Here is a 19,972-nt window from a genome sequence, read left to right as displayed (position 1 = left end):
TAGCTTATATTGTCGTCATCGTCGTCGTCAGCCATTGGACGTCCACTGTTGGACATAGGCCTCCCCCAAAGTCTTCCAGAACGAACGATCACTAGCGGCCTGCATACTGCTGACTAATTTTTTTTCCTGCTTTTTAATCCACCTACGATCAGAAGTTATCGCCTGAAAGAGTGACAAACATCCAACCTCGAAAACTTTCGTATTGAGGAAGTAAGATTAGTACTATGAAAGTGAATTAATGAATATACCATGGTATTCCGGTACCAGAACATTGCCCTATTTATCAATCGTGCAATCGAATTTAGTAGAGCACTGTCGTGACATTGTTCAGGTGACAAACATAGTACCTACAAATTCGTGTCTTTGTATTAAACACAGGTGGATAAAGAAACTGCTTTAATACTTTCTATTAGGGATATACAACCTTTGGGACGTTTTTTTTTTTCAAGTTCATTCTTTGACTCTACTTTTAATTTATATTCGTTCATTCGCGTTTCTATTCAATATCACAGAATTGTATACAAACTTTATTTCATTATTTAATCGTTTAGAGCGGTCTAAAATCCATTAGTATAATATATCCAATAACCATACCTTTACATTAGCACCAAATAGTACAAAGTAGCTGTCGCTGTCTGATCGTCTCTATATGTATGCTTAAATCTTCAAAATTACGCAACGGATTTTGAAGCGGTTTTTAAATAGATGGAGTCCTTCAAGAGGAAGGTTTTAGTATATACTTCGTCAAATTTTCTACAAAGCGGCCGCGCGCGGATTGCTATTAAATTTATAAAAAAAAGTATCATCAAAATTTCATGTCTCTAAATCTCAGTCAGTTTGAACCTTGGTTTGAACTTACGTTGATATGTCAGTAATAAATTACTTTCCTTTTATTTTATCTATTCAATAACAATTTGAAATAATGGTAATTAAAAATAATAATAATATCATAAAGCACGGGTTGGCGAGAGCAGTTTAATGGAAACAAGATTTTCATAACAAACGCGCTCACTTTCCATTTCTTCTTAATTGATAACCGTTAGTTATTATAATTTTTATTTAATGGCTTGCTTTTAAACTAAGTTTTGTGGTAAAAGGCAGTGCTGTGATTTGTGAAGTGTCTTCGATTTTTGATCGGGCTAATAGTAACACCTGATATAAAATAAATATTTGTTGCAATTGTGTAGATAAATAGTATTGCAAGCCAAATTTTTTTAAAGGAACAATAATATACTTATTGTTTTAATAAATTATATTTATTTTGATTCAAACTTGCTCAGTAAAATTGTAGGTGCAAAATAAGTAATACCATACAATATAATAAGAAGAAATCTAATTATAGAATTCGTAAGAACACGTAGTAAACACTCCCGTATTTTATTTAAATTTTCCTCCAACCAAAAATAAACCGTGCTTTAAATCCGTTAAAAAAGCGCATTTCTAATGTGCAAGCGGGCTATGGTAGGAAGTGCGTTGAGTGAGCCCAGTCGCTAGTTGTGGTCGGGTAGCGCACGGGTGACAGCTGCGCGCGCGCAACGGATTTGACGCTTTCTGACGTTTAGAATTCATGTCAAATTGAGTGATTTTTTTGTTGCATTTTTTGGATTTTTTTCTCGTTGATGGTGAGTTCTTTTTTATTGTAGAAAATAATTTAGTAAACATTTTTAATAGAAAATATGTTCATTGGTAATTTTTATATTTTTATTAAGCGCTTAAATTGTAAAATAAAAATATTAAATGTGCACTTTAAAGTGAAGAAAGTTCTATAAGGTACTTGATTTTATTATGAATTTAAAAGCAATGTAATTTAGAATATCATTTTATTTATAAAAATCAAAATACACTAAAATGAAATTTACTCTAGATATATAACATACTTTTACTTGAATGAATGGTAAAATAAGTTTATAATATATTATTCTGTCTAATTTTATTTTTCACTCTCGTTTTAAAATAAAGATTTAAAATAAAAAATACATCCACAAATAGGTACATAATTTTATTCATAAACTACATAACTATTTTAAAATATGCTAATACAAATATTTTTTTCCGTTCACAGTTTAAAACGACCTACTTTTTAAATATACCCAAATTATTTTGGTTATTAACTATTTATTACCTAAGTTTAGAATCAAAAACAAAATGAAAATCATAAAAAGTACAATATAAATATAATTTTCTGTATACATGAATACAAAGTACCTGTTTTAACACGCACACTTGAACACACAATTTCTACATAAGAGTATATCATTTACCTTGTTAATTAATATTTTTTTCGAGTTTTATGTAGGTAGGTAGGTATTATGAATTATATCAAAAGCTTACGGTATGAATGAAATTGCAATATCATATAAAGTTTATCTAATCGTAACGTACATACTTAAGATATACCTACAAAATTATATAAGTATGATAAATGGTCAAGAATTCTTAATTAATTATATAAAAACTAGAATGAACACTTTTTATTACATAATAGAAAAAACGTGTGAATAGTAATTATCTTTTTATTTAGATGTTCATTTAATATGAACTGAATATTTTGGTACGATATGATTAAATAAAACCTGCCAAGTGTGTGTCGCATGTACCTACATAGAAAACCTTAAGTAATTAAATACACAATGTTTTATTAGATAACTAGAAGTTGCCCGCAGCTTGGCCTGCGTGGAAAATGAAAATTTTCATGGTACAAACTTTCATCCCCGATTTTGTGCCTTAGGGGGTAGAATTGTATACCAAATTTCAGCCCGATCCGTCCAGTGGTTCGGACTGTGCGTTGATAGAGTCAGTCAGTCACCTTTGAGTTACCTATCATATAATATATCACAATTGAGACTTTACAGTACCTATATGTAGTGCATATTAAAAAAAATGTTAATAGCTTTTGTATAAAATTTAAGTTTGACTCGTAAAAAAATATAACGTGCAAAATGATATTATCCGATACAAATCATTTATGTTTTGGTTACAGAACCCTAAAAACTAATTGACAACGACTACCGTTGCACATAAAATTATATATTATATTAATTACTATTCATTGCTTTATTACTCTAATATATATTTTGAAACGGAACATGTTCATTACTTTGAACAAAAATATAACACTCGGCTTGTTAAAATGATATAAAACAAGCTGTCCGACCGCGGCTTTGCTCGCTTTATCTTAAATCAATCTTAAACTTAATAATTATATACAAAAAACCTTCCGCGAGAATCAATATTTCTTTGAAAAAAACCGCATCAAAATAAGTTGTGTAGTTTATAGATTTACTAGCGACCCGCCCCGGCTTCGCACGGGTGCAATGCTGATACTAAATTTTTACACAAAAACTGTGAACGTTTTATATAAAAACATAGCGATTAGCGGCCCGCTCCGGCTTCGCACGAGTATAAAATAGCCGGGCGGCCGGCCGGTACCGCAAACGCTACGTCCCGCAATTTTTAAATCTGTAATATCTTCGAAAATATTCACTTAAATCATACGGTGTAAAAGGCCATATAGATCTATATTAATTGAACAATGTATTCAAGGTATTTAATTGGTTAAGGATTAATGCTGTATTGGTTAAAATCGCATCGAAAATTAGCCATTATTTGTCGTAAAAAGTAAATGACAAAAAAAAGTTATTGTGGGTTATCCATAAGAGATAGACATATACCATCGCGGACTTTTCTGTAGACCTTTTCAATGTGTATAATACTTAGTACATTATTTTGATAAAACTCGTAGGGTTCAGCCTGCGTTTGCAATGTAAGCGGAAAAAATGTAATTTTTTACGACATCACATTAGAAACCTCAAAAATAACAGTACTTCTCCACTATTTAATGTATGTTATTATACATATAAACCTTCCTCTTGAATCACTCTATCTATTAAAAAAAACCGCATCAAAATCCGATGCGTAGTTTCAAAGATTTAAGCGTACAAAGGGACATAGGGACATAGGGACAGGGGAATCGACTTTGTTTTATACTATGTAGTGATGAAGCATACATAGGGACGGATTATATTTTTAAAGTTAGAAGTAAAACGTGCCATTATCATAGAGAAGAATTATGCAAGTATTTTTAGGAGTAGTCGAGTTAATGTAGCGATTTTTGGTTTCCTTTTTGAAAAAAAAAACTGTTAAAAAGGCGATTTAAAAATATCGCTAAATTGAGAGAATTATAGATTTGTTACATAAGTCGAATTTAATCTAAATTAATTTGAAATTTACTTTCAAAGCAATAACCACTGGTGAAAGTAATTTTATCTTTCCATAATTGATAGAATTTTGGAGTCATAAAGTTTAATGTTTTTTGTTAACTTGATCGTGCAATATCAGTTATGGTAACATTAAAGTTTTTTTGTACAGAAACATTTGCGAAATAAATTAACTTATACATGTCGGCGCCAAGACTTTATACGACTACCCTCAAACAACTAAATAATTATAACTAGCTAAAGTTTACTTTGATCTTTTTAAATAAGTGGTTGATTCATTAATCAACCACTAATGAAATAATTAAATTAACGAAATAATTAATGTTTGTTAAAACTGATAAAAATTCATAGTAAAAATTCGAGTGGCAACATTCACGCGCCGGCCGTCGGAGCGTTCGGAGGTGTCTCTTTAATTACGACATGGATTAAAAGGGCAGTAAAAATACCTACAGGCGTTCTACTTCGAGTATGAGCTCCTGCTCTGATGATGGTGACGTCAGAATTGCTGACGTCACTCTTTTTAAAAATTGCCTTTGGGCCCTTCTTCCGTCATACACAATTGCAAAAATTACCCGCAACCAGAAAAAAATAATGTCTTTTAAATTCAAAAAATATTTACTTATTGTATTATTACGAACTTGAACTATTCAATCCTCTTGGAAAATTAATTTTTGCATAATCATAAGAATTTATAGGCAGTGTTTTAAATACGCTTTAAGCAATAGACCTAAAAATTAAGTAAGAACAGTAAGCAATGAGTGTCATATAATAGAAATATAATTTAAAAGCCTTGGGTCACTGGTTGTTAATTGCATCGCATACCGTTATTACTCAATTTTATACTTATTTATATATGTATTTATGTAGCTATGTACCTACGGAAATTAGACATTTTATTATAAGCTATCTTCCCGCGACTTCGCTTGTTTCAATGTGCTAAAATCCATACTAATATTATAAATGCGAAAGTAACTCTGTCTGTCTGTCTGTCTGTTACTCAATCACGCCTAAACTACTGAACCAATTTGCATGAAATTTGGTATGGAGATATTTTGATTCCCGAGAAAGGACATAGGATAGGTTTTATCCCGGAAATCCTACGGGAACGGGTTTTTCTTTGAAAACGCGGGCGAAGCCGCGGGCGGAAAGCTAGTTAATTATAATTTTAAATTATGTGTTAGTTGAAGCGGTAGGGTATAAATCATTAGGTAGGTACTATTCAAAAACATCTTCAGATTCGGTTAAGTAGGTAAGCTCATGGCAGCTGTAAAAATCTAGGAGCATTGGATTCGATTGAGAGACTTGCTGTAAGGATTATAGATGACCAGAATCTGACCAAGAGTAGACTGCTTAGTCTTGAACATAGACGTAAAGTCGCTTGCCTATCAGTTTTTTACCGCTTGCACTTCGGGGAATGTGCAACGGAGCTGCATAATCTAATTCCACCCTCCCCTTTCCACCACAGAACATCTCGACGCGCGCTTGGCTTCCATCCCTTCGTAGTTGATGTACCTTTTTTGCGCACAAAACGGTTTCAGAACTCTTTTATAAACCGAACAGCGAGGGACTGGAACGCCTTGCCCGCGTCTGTCTTTCCAGAAACTTATAATCCAGATATGTTCAGGGTAAAAGTGAATAGAGACTAGGCAGACATGATCATTCATAGACTGCATCATTACTTACCATCAGGTAGGATGCAGTCAAATGCCTGGCTATCTTTAATAAAAAAAAAAAAAAAGTTATGTTAAATGATAATTTTATACATATAATAATATTATTCACCTGCGTCCATCAATATAGGTAATAGGTAGGTATACTTTTAGAAAACATGAAAGGCTCATATCCTTTTCCTCACCCTATCCAGTTCATTCCTTTCTTTATTCATTGCACCTTAAAAGCTGGAAACACATATTGTAGAGGCTCTACCTCTGAAAAATATCCGCTCTATCCTCTGTGTTGTAAAAAACGTTAAACAACGATTTATTTATTATCCTGATGGTATGCATTGGATTAAAATTTGTGTGACGATTTACTAATTATAAATATGTATCTAAGATCAATGCATGTCTGCATATCAGTGTTTTGATTTTTTTTTCATAATTATTTCAAGCTACGATACTAATTTTGAGTCAGATAATTTTTCTTAAGTGGAAGCACTGTTACAAATAATATAACGTATTTGTATTTAGTCCTCGTTACTAATATGAAATTAAATTCAAAATCTAACCTCTCACTCAAATAAAACCTAGTCTCTCAATCGTAATGCTTTACCAAGAATTCCCATAAAAGCTACACTTTAAAACAATCGCATCCACATAATAGCATTATTTCCGCCAGCCATTATTAAATAATCATAATTAATTGTGTTCATTGGCCTCCCGCTACGTCTGTTATATTTAGATTTTGAAAAAGTAACTGTTTGTCTATACGTGATGGAATCTTGTGATAAGGCCAGTGTTTGAAGTTTATAATTTTACCTGATTCATTCGTCCAAGCATTTGATCTGTGCTAGTATACTATCAGCTTGGCTTTAATTATCATAAGACCAGTCTGTAATCTATCTCTGTACCGATTTTTTTATAGATTCGATTAATTTTTGCGTGATAAAGTAACAAACTTACTTCTTTCCATAATCAGTCCTATTTGTATTTCTTATAACTTGCAGTAGTATTTAAAAAAATTAAGATACATTAACCACATAAAAAAATTCTAATTGAAATATGTACTTGTATTAAGTATAATGTTAAGAATTAATTGTAATTTTTATTTTTTATAATATTACATAAATGTTAGGAAAATAAATAGAATATAATAGTTACTGCAGGGTCTTAGCTAACGCTTCTTCCAGTGAGACCACTATTAAGTGCCGTTAAACCTCCATCTGTTATACTCCATTGAATACTCAATAATTTATATACACTAGCTTGTGCGCTTGACTTCACTCGTCAAATAATATTGAGAAAAAAATGATAAAAAAGGTATAAAAAAACTTACACTTTTGTACATTGAAAATGAACAAGTTGGAATATTATTTAAACCAATAATAAAGAAACATTTAAAAAATCCTTTGTTTTGATACCTTTCTTGATATTGGCGAAAAAAAAATCATCTTAAAAATACGCAAATTAACGTGTAGGTATGGGATATCATTATAATAAAACAGTTTAATCACATCTCGAATTTAAATCCAATCGTTAAAGTGACAGCACGTGCCAAACAAATAAACATAAGTAATATTAAAAATACTTTAAAAACAGAACCCTTCTTCGCAGTCGGATAACTGAAGATGCCTGACATACCATAAAGTGACATGTACCGGTAAACTGCCAGCTAAAATAGATCCAATTAATGGCAGAAGTCACGCGATATATGTACTGCTATTCTGATTATACCGCTCAGATGGTAAACATGAACTCAAACTCAATGGCAAGTTCAAACTCAACACCATTTTTCGTATTTTGCATTTGAACAAGACGTATATTTTATTATTCATTTTTTGTATCAAAACTCACACTTCAATTAATATTATTTTATTCGAGTTGCTTTTCCAAGCGCATATTTGAACACTTTAGACATCTAAGATCGCGAATAACATACAATAGCATATCACATACTTTGGCATATCTTACTGCATTACTTTACTACGTATTAAATGGCAAATAAAATACATTTCTGGATAAAAAGTTTGCTATAAAAATTAAATAAAAATATAAAAACAGGATTAAGGTGATGAATTAATTTTTCTAACATTTACGGCCCTTTTTAAACCTTCGTAATTTTTATATTATTAAAGTTGTCGTGATGAAAATTCTTGACAAGAAAGTTCAATAGTAACACAATACGTCTACCGTTTTAGAAACATGATTCCATGATATTTTCTCGATAGAAAAAAAATACAAAGTTCTCATTGTTATTTTTTTTTAATCTCTGGCATCTTCAAAATAACAAACGTAAAGTTACGACCTTTTGGATATTAACTATAAAATATACAACCTATACGTCTACCGTGTTAGAATTTTGAAATATGCGATGGTTTTGAAATAAACAAGAAATTCTTGAAATTAGCGCCTGACCAGCCAATATAGCGAGAGCCGCCCTGCCCCCCTAGTCAAGTGGCTTTCTGTTAGCGTAGCGTTCAATAGAATAGACTACGAATGTATGAGATTGACGTAAGCTGTAGATACGTTATCTACAGCTTACGTCAATCTCATACATTCGTAGTCTATTCTATTGAACGCCTCGCTAACAGAAAGCCACTTGACTAGGGGGGCTGTACCTTCCTACCCCGATCGCTGCACGAGTCATTCCCGCTACGGCCGTCACACGGGGAACTTGTGTCGCTTGCGCAATCGTAAAAAAGGGTGACAACACGATAAGACAAAATGAGACAAATGGGGACAATAAAGAAAATAAGAAGAAGAAACATAAAGGTTGGAGGAAAAAGAATGCTTACAATTGGAACAAATTAATGAAGTAAGTTGGTTTTATTTTAAATTTGATGATAATTGTATTATAGACGATGTTTGATATGTACCCCTGTTTTAAGTACATAACGAATGTGTAAGATTTTTTCATTTATAGCATAAATAATCTTTTCAGAAATCCGGAATCCAGAAGGAAAATAAACCCACTGATTGTTCACAATGTGAACCCACTCCTTCGTAAGTACCTTTATTCAGTCAAAAATGTATGTTATCAACGCTCTACTGGTTTTATCGCATGATTCCATTTTTAGCAAAAAGCAACAAAGTGCAAAGAAATAAAAAATCATGGTGAACTTAGTGGAAGTATGGTGGACGTTATATGGAATTATGGAACAGGAGCTCGTTGGAGTAGTATTATATTTTAAAAAAATACGAAAAAACAAGAATTTCTTGTAGATAAGTATGTTGTATAAAGAATTTGATGTTGATATTTATTTCATTTATACTTACTACACCTGTGCGGGAAATTGCTTAGTACTAAAACAGGTTTATATTCATATTTACATAGTAATGTGAGTTTTCATTTCGAAAAATTTTGTGTAAGTATATTAAATTGAGTTCCTGGGTGATCTGGAAACACAATTGGGCCCGGAGGATGGCGCTGCAGTCACTCCTCCTAATCACATGAACCGATTTGGATGAATATTTGTGTGCACATTTCATTGTTGTGGGATGATTGGTTGATTCGTTTTCACATTAGCTAATATTATGTATTTTTGTTGTTAGAAAGTAAACTTAATTTAATGTTTATAATACATTATTATTGGTATAAATAAGCCAGTGTTCGTCTCACATTGCTGTACCTGCCTACCTATCCTACCAGGGCCTAACTTTGTTCTGGCTATTTTATTTTGATTATTTGTAATGAATAATTACAATTATAATAGAGTGCAAAAAATAAATACATGCGTCAATATATTTTGTGTTTTTTTTAAACAATTTTTTTATTTAAAAAAATATCATTCCGACCGCGGCTTTGCCCGCGTGGAATTAGGTTATACATATCGTGAATCCTGTTTTATCCCACAGAAGTGTTCAGTTCGGATAAAAAGTATCCTATGTGTAAATCCAGGCAATTAGCTATATTTTATCAAAATTGGTAATGTAGTCTTGACGTGATTAAGTAACAACTAACAAAAAATATACAAATTAACATCCAAAGTTTCGCATCAGTTTTACTGTATTAGCGATATCTTCCACTCTTGACTTTGACTGAGAAGAATTAGGGTTTATAACTTCTTTCAGAAATAGTACCTTTCATTTCTGGGCATGATGTAATATCTACGTCAGCATCAAATTCTATCTAAATCAATTCAGTAGTCCGCGTAATTAGGTACCATTTCATTTTTTCAGAGTAACAATATTTTTTGTTATTTTAAAGATTATTTATAACCTGTATTATTTTGTAATAAAGTAAACATTACGAAATAATAATAATTAATAATTATTAATAATGTCTAAGTAGTTGTTAAAAAGAAGATAATTTAAAGAAAATAAAACCAATAAATCAACAATTAAATATATGTATAACAATATTATAACTGTATGACGACTCCATACATGTTTGTCCCGAGTCGGCCAGCGGCAGCGCGGCGAGTATGCAAGAATGACTTCGCGCACACCCGCGTTCGCGATAGCGAGCTATTAGACTCCGCCCGCCAAGCAGTGGATTTTTTTTTGTGTATCGTCTTAATAAAATTTCACTAACTTGCTGAATAGCATAGAACAGAATTTGCAACAACTAGGTTCCTTAAAAGAAATAATATTTAATTAAATTGTATTATTATTGTCCACAGATTTGATCCGGGAAAAATGAAAGTTATATGTGTACATATGTGTAAGTGCTGTGTTTAACCGACTGTGCAAAAGAGAGTGATCATGCGCGCCATCACACTGACTGTGCTTTTGGGCACACTTGGAGTTATTCAATGTAAGTATTATAATAATATGTAGTTATATTATTAATTACTAGATATTCATTTTCACAGTCGAAATAACTTGCTCGTGTGTTATTCTGGTATGTAAGCTACATAAATTCCAACTATCATCAAAATCGGTTCAGTGGTTTTCCCTTGAAAGAGGAACAAAAAAAAATCCTCATAATATTTCACGTTTATTGTATTAGTTAATATATATAAGGTAAATTAGAATAATACATAATGAATAATTATAATTCTTAAAAAATGTAAGTAAATACGGTTAAAAGTACGGTTTTCCTTGAAAATTGATAATTTTTGAATTAAATTATAAAAATTTTCTTGATGAAAATTATCAGACATTGTACTTTTATTCATCTGTATTCTTACACGGATAATATGATATTTTATTCTATGTCAAAAACGTATGTACATAACTTATCCATTAACATTACTTTTTGTACAGCACTTAACTTTTTTTTTTTCTTTTTTTTAACTTTGAGAACCTTATATAGAGTGCGTCCATACTTGTCTGAGGATCTTCGAGTACGTCTGGTGGAGTCTCTAGTTCTTTCAAAACTTAATTACGCTGATACTGTTTATGGTCCACGTCTCCTGGCCAGAACAGATCGGCTGATACAAAGAGTACAGAATGCGTGTGCACGGTACTGCTACACTATACCACCACGTAGACATGTCACACCTTTCCTAAATAAGCAGGGTGTTCTTAAGCTTCAAGCAAGACGCCAACTACATCTGGCCTGTCTCATGTTCGGAATTGCCAAGACCCGTATGCCTATATATCTGTACGAAAAGCTCAGCTGGACAACGAGCAGTCGAGATGTTGCATGCAGAAGCTGTGCTCAGCCACTTAATATCATTCCTCAACATAGTACTTCCACTTTTAGAGGCAGCTTCCGCTATGCAGCATCGAAAATATGGAATGACTTGCCGCCACCGATTAGGTTATTGTTAAACATTAATATATTCAAAAAACATCTTAAGAACTACTTAATCGATGAACAGCGAAGGTTAGATTAATGTCCAATGCTTATTTTTTCGTTTTTGTTTTTTTTTATCTATTGGTATGGGTCAATCCTATCTTAAGTCTATTTATTTTATAGAACTTTTTATTTGGATATTTATGTGGGTACGTTTTTTCACGATATGATATATTATATGTATGTAATGTATATATGTATGATGATATATATGTATGTATGTATGTTTATCACATTATTTTTAATTAATTATTATTATTGCGTCGCTTCACATCCGTGAGTCGAAACTAGGTTCTAGTTGAAAACCAGCGCTAGGCTCATGCCTGGCACAAGCTGAACTAGGTCCTTTTTGGCGGTACTGCGGGCACAATTTGTTTTAATATTTTTTATTTTTTTCGTGTTGAATTTTTTGTGTTATTTGTATGTATTCTTTTCTTTATTGTCTACTTTTTGATGTGTCACGCTGTGTTGTCAAATAAATGTTTTTCTTTCTTTCTTTCTTTCTTTCTTTAACTGAACATAAGTCACGCAAGGCGCTTACTGATATCATTAAGTTGAATTTGGTCTCACTTAACCTCAAGTTCACATTACTTTCACACTTTCTTTAAAGAAAATAAACATTTATATTGTATCCATTCAGAGCTTTATAATTTATTTCATTGTAATTGTTGCAATTATTGTAAAAAACATAATTAAGTATTACTTTTATTATCAAGTCATTTATATTATTTATCAAAACAATTGTTTAATTTTTCACGAGCTAAGAACCCGTGAAATAGTAAGAAATGTTATATTAATGGTAATTGCATTGTAAAATAAAATAAAAGTACTTCTAAATACATTTACAAGTTGTAAGGAATTAACATCGATTACAATTTTATCTTTATTATTCGCATTCGAATTAATTATATTAATTTAATATATTTAATTGATAATGTTATTAGTTAACTATGAATAATTTTTTTTCTACCAAATTATTTTAAAGGAAAGTCGAGAGATGATAATAAAGTGGCATAATCCACGTGTGTAATACAAAACAAGGTAGCGACACCGCTAGCAGAAGTCAGTAAATATTAAGAACTGCAATCTCTTGAAAAACTTATTATCACATTAAGTTAATTTCGTGACATTAAACGTAGCCAAAACACTCGAAATTAACATACTGCATAACACAAGATCATATTATGCCAGCAATTCTGTAAATACTCTAATTATGGTCAAAAGTTCACGGCTTTCCAACTTTCTCCATAGCGGAACTTATTTGAAGAAAAATGATTTGTTTTGTGATAATCTGAGATGCTTTGTTTAGAGATTTTATGAGGTAATTGTGGTGTAGCGTGACATTGTAAGGGTACTGTTATGGGGAGCCGTGATAGCATCACATGGCTTGAGAATGTGAGTAATGACTGATAGACGCTCTGATAATATTAACATCAATGAACGTCGTCGCGATCCATATTATTTAGAACAAATAAAACAGAAAAAATAAGGGGAAAAAATATCTTACGTAACGATTGCAGCAAAGGTATACTTACATTTTTTTTTGTTGGTCCCAAATTTTGAACATAAACGTAGACCGGTACGAAAGTATTTTGTACTTGTGTATAATGTCTATAATTACGTTTTTATCTTCAAAATTAGACTTTGATATAATATTAACAATTATAGCAACTTAATTATTTTTTGGCGTCCCACAAGGATGCATCCTAGCCCCGACGCTGTTCCTAATATTCAGCAATCATGTAATCATCAGAAACATGAAATCTGATTTATTTTTAATTTAAATTAAATGATATAAACCGTGTGTTCGTCCCCATTCCGCCATATCTCACGGCACCACTTTGTAGAGCGAAACAGATCTCAATCGTAATGACAACGTGCAGCCTACATCCATCTGTCGCAGTGAAATTCATTAATTAGCCGTAATGCCTCGCACAAACGTGTTATTACCATTTTATGTGCCGTTTTACTGTACCTTTAAATATCGTTAACTGTACGCTAGATTTTATTGCAAGATTAGTTTTATTACGTTCTCTAAGAGGCTTGCAGTTATTAACGACATTTTAATATATGATTAGATTAATGCATCGGTACTTACATAATACATAGTTGTATAGGTTGAAGATCATTGGTTGGGTCTTTAATTTAAACCTCGGGATGGGCCGTACAATATTGTATTTTTCTATTTGATATATTTTTGAATAAGAAGAATATACAGAGCGTTCTAGAAAATATTGATAGTGGTACTAGCGCAACGGTCATATTTTTTGATATGAGTAGAGCATTTGATTGTGTTAACCATAGTATCCTTCTAAATAAGTGTGATATGTATGGAATAAGAGGTCCCTCATTAAATTGGATAAAATCCTATCTCATCAATCGTATGCAATGTGTCGAGATTGCATGTAGTGGTGCTGGTCCAGAAGTAAAAACTATACGATCAACCTCCAGACTCAACAGTTCAGGTGTACCTCAGGGAAGCGTGCTTGGACCGCTTCTCTTCTTACTCTATATTAACGACTTACCAAACGTAACTAACTACAAATGTACCCTTTATGCTGATGACATTTCTGTGACTATACCTAATGTAACTTCGGATTTGACATGTAATCATAATTTAAAATTGACATTGAATAGAATAATTGACTGGTTAGAAATAAACAACTTGACGGCTAACTTAGCAAAGACGAAAGTAATGCAGTTCCATAATTACAAACAAAGAAAATGTGACATTAATTTAATTTATAAAGACATTATATTGGAAGAAGTTGATGAAATAAAATTTTTAGGCATTATATTGGACAGCAATTGTAATTGGAAATCACATATTAATCATCTCTGTTCGCGTATAAACAAATTTGTGTTCGCCTTACGCCGTTTAAGGACCATAAGTTCAGAAAAAATTGCTCTTACCGCATACCATGGCTATGTGTCATCTATACTAAGATACGGACTTATATTATGGGGCAATTCAACAAGTATGAATAGAGCATTCTTGGCACAAAAAAAATGTATAAGAGCTATTTGCGGGGTTGGGCCGCTAGAAAGCTGTCGCCCACTATTCCGAAAATTAAATATTCTGACACTGACCTCTATGTACATACTGGAGTGTTGTGTCTTTGTTAAAAAACACCCCCAATATTTCACAAAAGCGGCTGACGTGAGTATTGTTCCCTCTCGAGATCCTGACAAACTAATTATGCCTCGTTGTAAAACTGCGCTTTTCTCTAAAAGTGGACCTATTATGCTTATTAAAATTTTTAACCATGTTCCTAAATGCATAAGAAACCATACATTGAATGTGTTTAAAAATAAGTTAAAGAAATGGCTGATTATTAATTGTTTTTATAGCCTAAAAGAATTTTTTGACCTTAAATGATAATTGCTAAATCGATTGTATAATATGCATGTGTAGTGTATTAGATCTAGTACCTATCTGTTTTACGCATATATTTGCATGCTTTATACAAAGCGAAACATGCTGAACAATTATCTCTTCACACCTCTCTGTACCATGTTTTTGGCAAATAAATGTTATTTTATTTTTTTATTTTTTTTAAGTGTCAGCCTGAAGTTAGGAATTGTATTACAATTAAGCTTACAGGCTTGACCTTTACTGCCTAATTTGGGTTAATGAATGATGTAACTATTATGTAGGTAATAATATTATGACATTCGAAGAGGTTCAAAGAATGCAGTCGTGCGTTATGTAGTTTTTGTTTTTTTTTAATTTGTTATAAGTCATGATTCTAATATCATAATTATTTCATATTTATCTTAATGAAAGTAACAAGCCGTAACTATTAGCATTCGAATAACAATTTAATTTAATAATAATAGTATTTGCAATAATGAAGCAATCGATTGAATAAACGCAGGATATATGTTGGTTTCTACTTAAGTGTACAGTTGTTTTGAGGATGATGTAGGTATTATGTTCTGATTGCCATTTCCTGACAAACTGGATTTTATCACTAATACTTATAAGTTATCAAAATTATCAATAATCATTGTGTAATTCTTGTTATGTAACCTTAATATCGAAGATTATATCTTGTCTGCTTACAAAGTATTGGGCAGTGTTTTTAAGTGAAGTTCATGTCTTCTTAAAACAGAAACATTAAAACAAATTTGCTACGGGAAAGCTATCGACGTGGATTGGAATCTAATATATTCATCTTACTAACTCAGTATTCACTAAGAAATAAGTTGAAAATGCCCATTTTTAACTTATAAGTAGCTCTTCCCCCGCGGCTTTTATTTCAAAATATCGCAAGCATGCGTTTTCCAAAATTTCCCTCCCCTGTTATAGCAGCAGCAAAACCGCCTTTTAATCTAAAATCTCAAAGGAGAAACACAAAACTAAACAAATAAATAATAACAATAGCACGATGATTGATACACAATTACTACGTTGACGGTACACACCAAACCACTAATCCGTGCAAATAATGAACTAAACAATTTCACTCCATAGATTTCTAAGCCATATAATTAATCGAAGAAACCGCGTGTCATTTAACACAAATAGTTTAACATTTGCCACCTTACGTAATTGTAATAAGGCTTAATTTGTTTTCAATAAAAGCTCTACTTATAACAAGCCATACGCAAATCGACTTTACTGCAACGATATAAAGTTCAAAATTTATTTTATGAATAAAATTCAAGATCTATTATTTTGTTGTTTTAAATTGGACCTTAAATAGATGCAAATAAGATAGATATTGGCTTAAAAGAGTGGCCAAAAGTCGATCGTGAGATGTTCCAAAGGCATTTTTCTCATACATTGTATTGCAATTTCTTTGTTTGTCTGTGGAAACACGTCCGGAAAATAATTACAGCTTTGTGGGGTATGACACTTTCATTATTAGATTTATGCCTCTTTTGTGTTTCAATTCGTTTGGACGATTTCAAAGATATTAGTGGCCTACTTACTAATCATTTTGTAAAATATGAAGCTTCTTGTGGGTCATTAGGTATGATATTTTCAATATGATTGTCAATTTTTCAATTTATTTAAATTCGCAGAAAGTATAACAGACTTTTTATTTTTTATATATGTATCAGGTTTTTTATATTTTTTACACTTTTTATTTCTTGAAAACTGATTGCATATTCAATATGCATAATGTTTACACACGCACACATTAATATGTATTATTTAGATAATAATAACTTCTAAAGAGATTTTAAATATTAATCGCGACTGACTTAATAATCAGCTAATACCCGCATAAAATTGCACACTTTAAAAAAGATAGTTAATTAGCTAAAAATATATTTTTTATTCTACAATATGTTAATTTTTGTTTTAGTTCAAAATTCGACTGAAGCATAAATGAATATCAATATTTTGAACGGTAAATGTATGGAATGTTGACAGTTGGACAGTTTTTACTCGACTGCGACTGAAGGAGGGTTATGTTTTCCGAGTGTATGTATGGATGTTTAACTGCATGTAAAACCGCGTGTCATAGCTAGATAAAATTTAAAAAAAGGCGCCAGAAAGGAAAATTTTCAGTCAGGTTCTTTGTTTCTATATAATAAATTTTGTTAAGATGATTGTTGTCTTCATATTTTTATGAATAAAACAAAACTGTAGTAACTGTATTTTATCTGATTATAAAAGAGCAACAAAACTTTCTTGTCGGCTGTTATAAACTTGAACTGGTATCGTGATGTAATGTGACGGTTTAAAAGCGCTTCCTAAGGAAGTCTAGTTGAATGCATAAATATATTATAAGTAGTGAGAACAAGAATGATAATTATGTAGAATGTAGACGATTGTACAGATTAACAGACAAATAAATAGTCAAGCAGAAAGACAGGCAACTTTTAGAAACAGTTTTAGTATCATGTAAATTTCTAAAAGCACTCTAGAAAAACAGTTATTTAGATTTCAGGTAGACATTTACATGCAAAAATGTCATATAGAAGCTGTTAATGATAGAGCTATTAAATAGAAACAATATTAGATAAAAAATAATAAATATTCAGGAAAAGCCATGCATTTATATTCGAGACGTAACATGTAAAATCCTTTTACACATTAAGTAAGGAAAATTGTTTTAACATAATTAACGCGGTGTAGAGCATTTTAAGTAGAAATACAAGCTTTTAATTATTTATTTATGTACATCAATGCACGCCTGAATGGCTATTTTATTGACTTTTTTGTGATAACAGCTACTTTGTTATATTAACTTTTTAGTCTTTTATAATAACTATGCATAATTTAAAAATGATCAGGCATTCATATTACCTATAAGTTTTATGTTCACGTGATTTAATTCAAATCAGTTTAACAAAATGTATCTCCTGTTCTTATTTAAACATGTTCTAAGTAGAAAATTATTTTTCTTCATACAGGATTTTGCTAGCTAGGAAGAGATTTATCCCATGTTCCATGAAATAAATATAATAAATAAATAGTAAATTAAAGCAATCTATTCCTTTTCCCTTAACGAAAGTTTCATTGGCCAACCTGTCTAGGGTTACCCTAGGCCCTTTACCTGCGCGCGAGTGACTTTATCAAAAGCGATTTATAAAACGCATTCCGGAGTGATGCGGAACGCGCTCGGTATTCGCAATTTCTCGGATATACAAGAAACACGTTCACACGTGGCAACTGCTCATGCTTCCTATGTTTTTGCCAAGTTCGTCGACCCTAGCGGTAGATGAAGGCTTCGATCATTTATGATATTGGCCTGAGTTGCACATGATGTATGGAGATAGGAAATCATGTGGAAGTGTGGTGCAGTTGATGAGTCGATTTAGATTTATATTGTGACTCCTAAAACGTTTATAGACGGTTCCACAACTTCTGGTAGTGTTATGTATAGTTCTGTCAGTTAAAATTATCAACAATGTATGAAAATATGGCATTTTTGACTTGATATAATATGTTCTATGACTGGATAATCATTTAATTAGCTATATCATCCCTCATTACCCAACTATTAATAGTACCTAAAATTTAATAAACTGTTTAGGATATTATCTAAATATGTAAATCATATTACTTTGTACACACATCTTAGTCAACTATGATGAATTTAATGCCTGGTAGCAACCTAGTGGCCTTATTAGCATTTATGTTGCAAATTATTTAAATTCGTCTTTCATTGTTGTTTATGTCATCAAGTCCATCGCTATTTTAATTTTAATCGATGTCTCCGTTATGGCTCTTATCAATGAATTCATTTATAATTTAGCTATTTTATGGCAGACTATTCTAAAATTTAAATCCCCTAACGGTATAGAGGACATGGCGGTAAATAATTACTTTACTGAACTATAAGGATGTGTCAAAACTGGTCTAATAGCGGTACAAATAAATATGCACATACTATATTTTCATAAGACTTCTTTGAAACGGCATTGCGTTCATGTACGGAACACAAAATACATGTAACTGATTTGAATAAACATGTAAAGTCGGAAATCCTATAATTTACTTTCCGATGCAAAGAATTATGAGTGAGGTTGCTGGCTCTATTGACCTTTTGATTAGGAAATTCGAATTGCATCGATTGTGAGAGATAATATCACATCATATTTTGTGTTGCATAAATGTCCGTTGCCAAAATTCTAATTTAAGGACAGTTTGACATGGTTAGAATCCTGGATTACTTATTGGGATTATTGAACTTTTTTCTTTACCTTTATTTTCGTTTAAATGAACGAGAATGCATAAATTTCATTTCTGATTTGATAAAGAATGCAGTCCGACTTTAATCCTAATTAATTTTGGAAATATTTTGCGGATTAATCTTAAACCTGTTGAGACATTGAAGCCAGGTCGCAAGAACAGTTACTTCAGAGTTTTAAAACTAGCAATTTATCAAGACTCCTTTCAAAAGTCTGATTCATATTTCATGGCAATTATCTATGAATTTTAATTTACATTTTGAGCAAGAATTGCATTGTCAACGCGGAATGTTTCGAAACGGATGTAACATTATAACGTCTGCGGTTAATTATGCAATGAATTAAATCATATTCGTACTGGGCCACCGGAAATTAGCGGAAAGGAGAACAATGCCGGGAATGTGATACAAATGGAGTTATGTAAAACGCGAAATGTTGAACCTTTGAGATAATTTTTACTTTCGTTTCGTCCGGCTGCGGGTCTGTGCCGTCATTCGACTGTTATATCATTTGTGAGAACTTTGACTTTAGTGTTTGGACTTTTATCATGTGTTTCGCTTTTTTAAATGCCGATGTAATTTTTCCGCCTAAGATCATTTGGATGTATGGAATTATGCAGTAAGAGATTACTGCTCTTATTTTACTTACATCATTTTTCATTAATTTATGTATATTTCCCGTCAAATTAAGTAATTTTTAAC

At 31.6% G+C, this 19,972-nt stretch overlaps 1 protein-coding gene across 5 annotated transcripts in view; it reads left to right on the top strand.

The window, feature by feature from the left end:
* The first annotated feature begins 1,463 nt into the window (after positions 1-1,463).
* Positions 1,464-19,972, top strand: part of Cad89D (cadherin 89D) — a 46,614-nt gene continuing 28,105 nt past the window's right edge. For 3 of the 5 annotated variants that reach the window (XM_089695091.1, XM_089695090.1, XM_089695088.1), the window contains exons 1-2: positions 1,465-1,622; positions 10,498-10,631. In XM_089695091.1, the coding sequence (XP_089551217.1) occupies positions 10,580-10,631 (52 nt within the window). In that variant the 5' untranslated portion in view covers positions 1,465-1,622; positions 10,498-10,579. Of the gene's footprint in view, positions 1,627-10,497; positions 10,632-19,972 lie in introns of all 5 variants that reach the window. The other 2 variants (XM_089695092.1, XM_089695089.1) reach the window with 2 other exon arrangements.

The sequence above is a fragment of the Colias philodice genome, chromosome 5 (assembly GCF_061535455.1).
Source record: "Colias philodice isolate Cphi_HAF_F1 chromosome 5, ilColPhil1 Martin Lab GWU primary, whole genome shotgun sequence".
NCBI classification, from domain to species: Eukaryota; Metazoa; Arthropoda; class Insecta; order Lepidoptera; family Pieridae; genus Colias; species Colias philodice.
The sequence above is the reverse complement of the archived record's forward strand: the minus strand, read 5'-3'. Positions and strand labels throughout refer to the sequence as shown.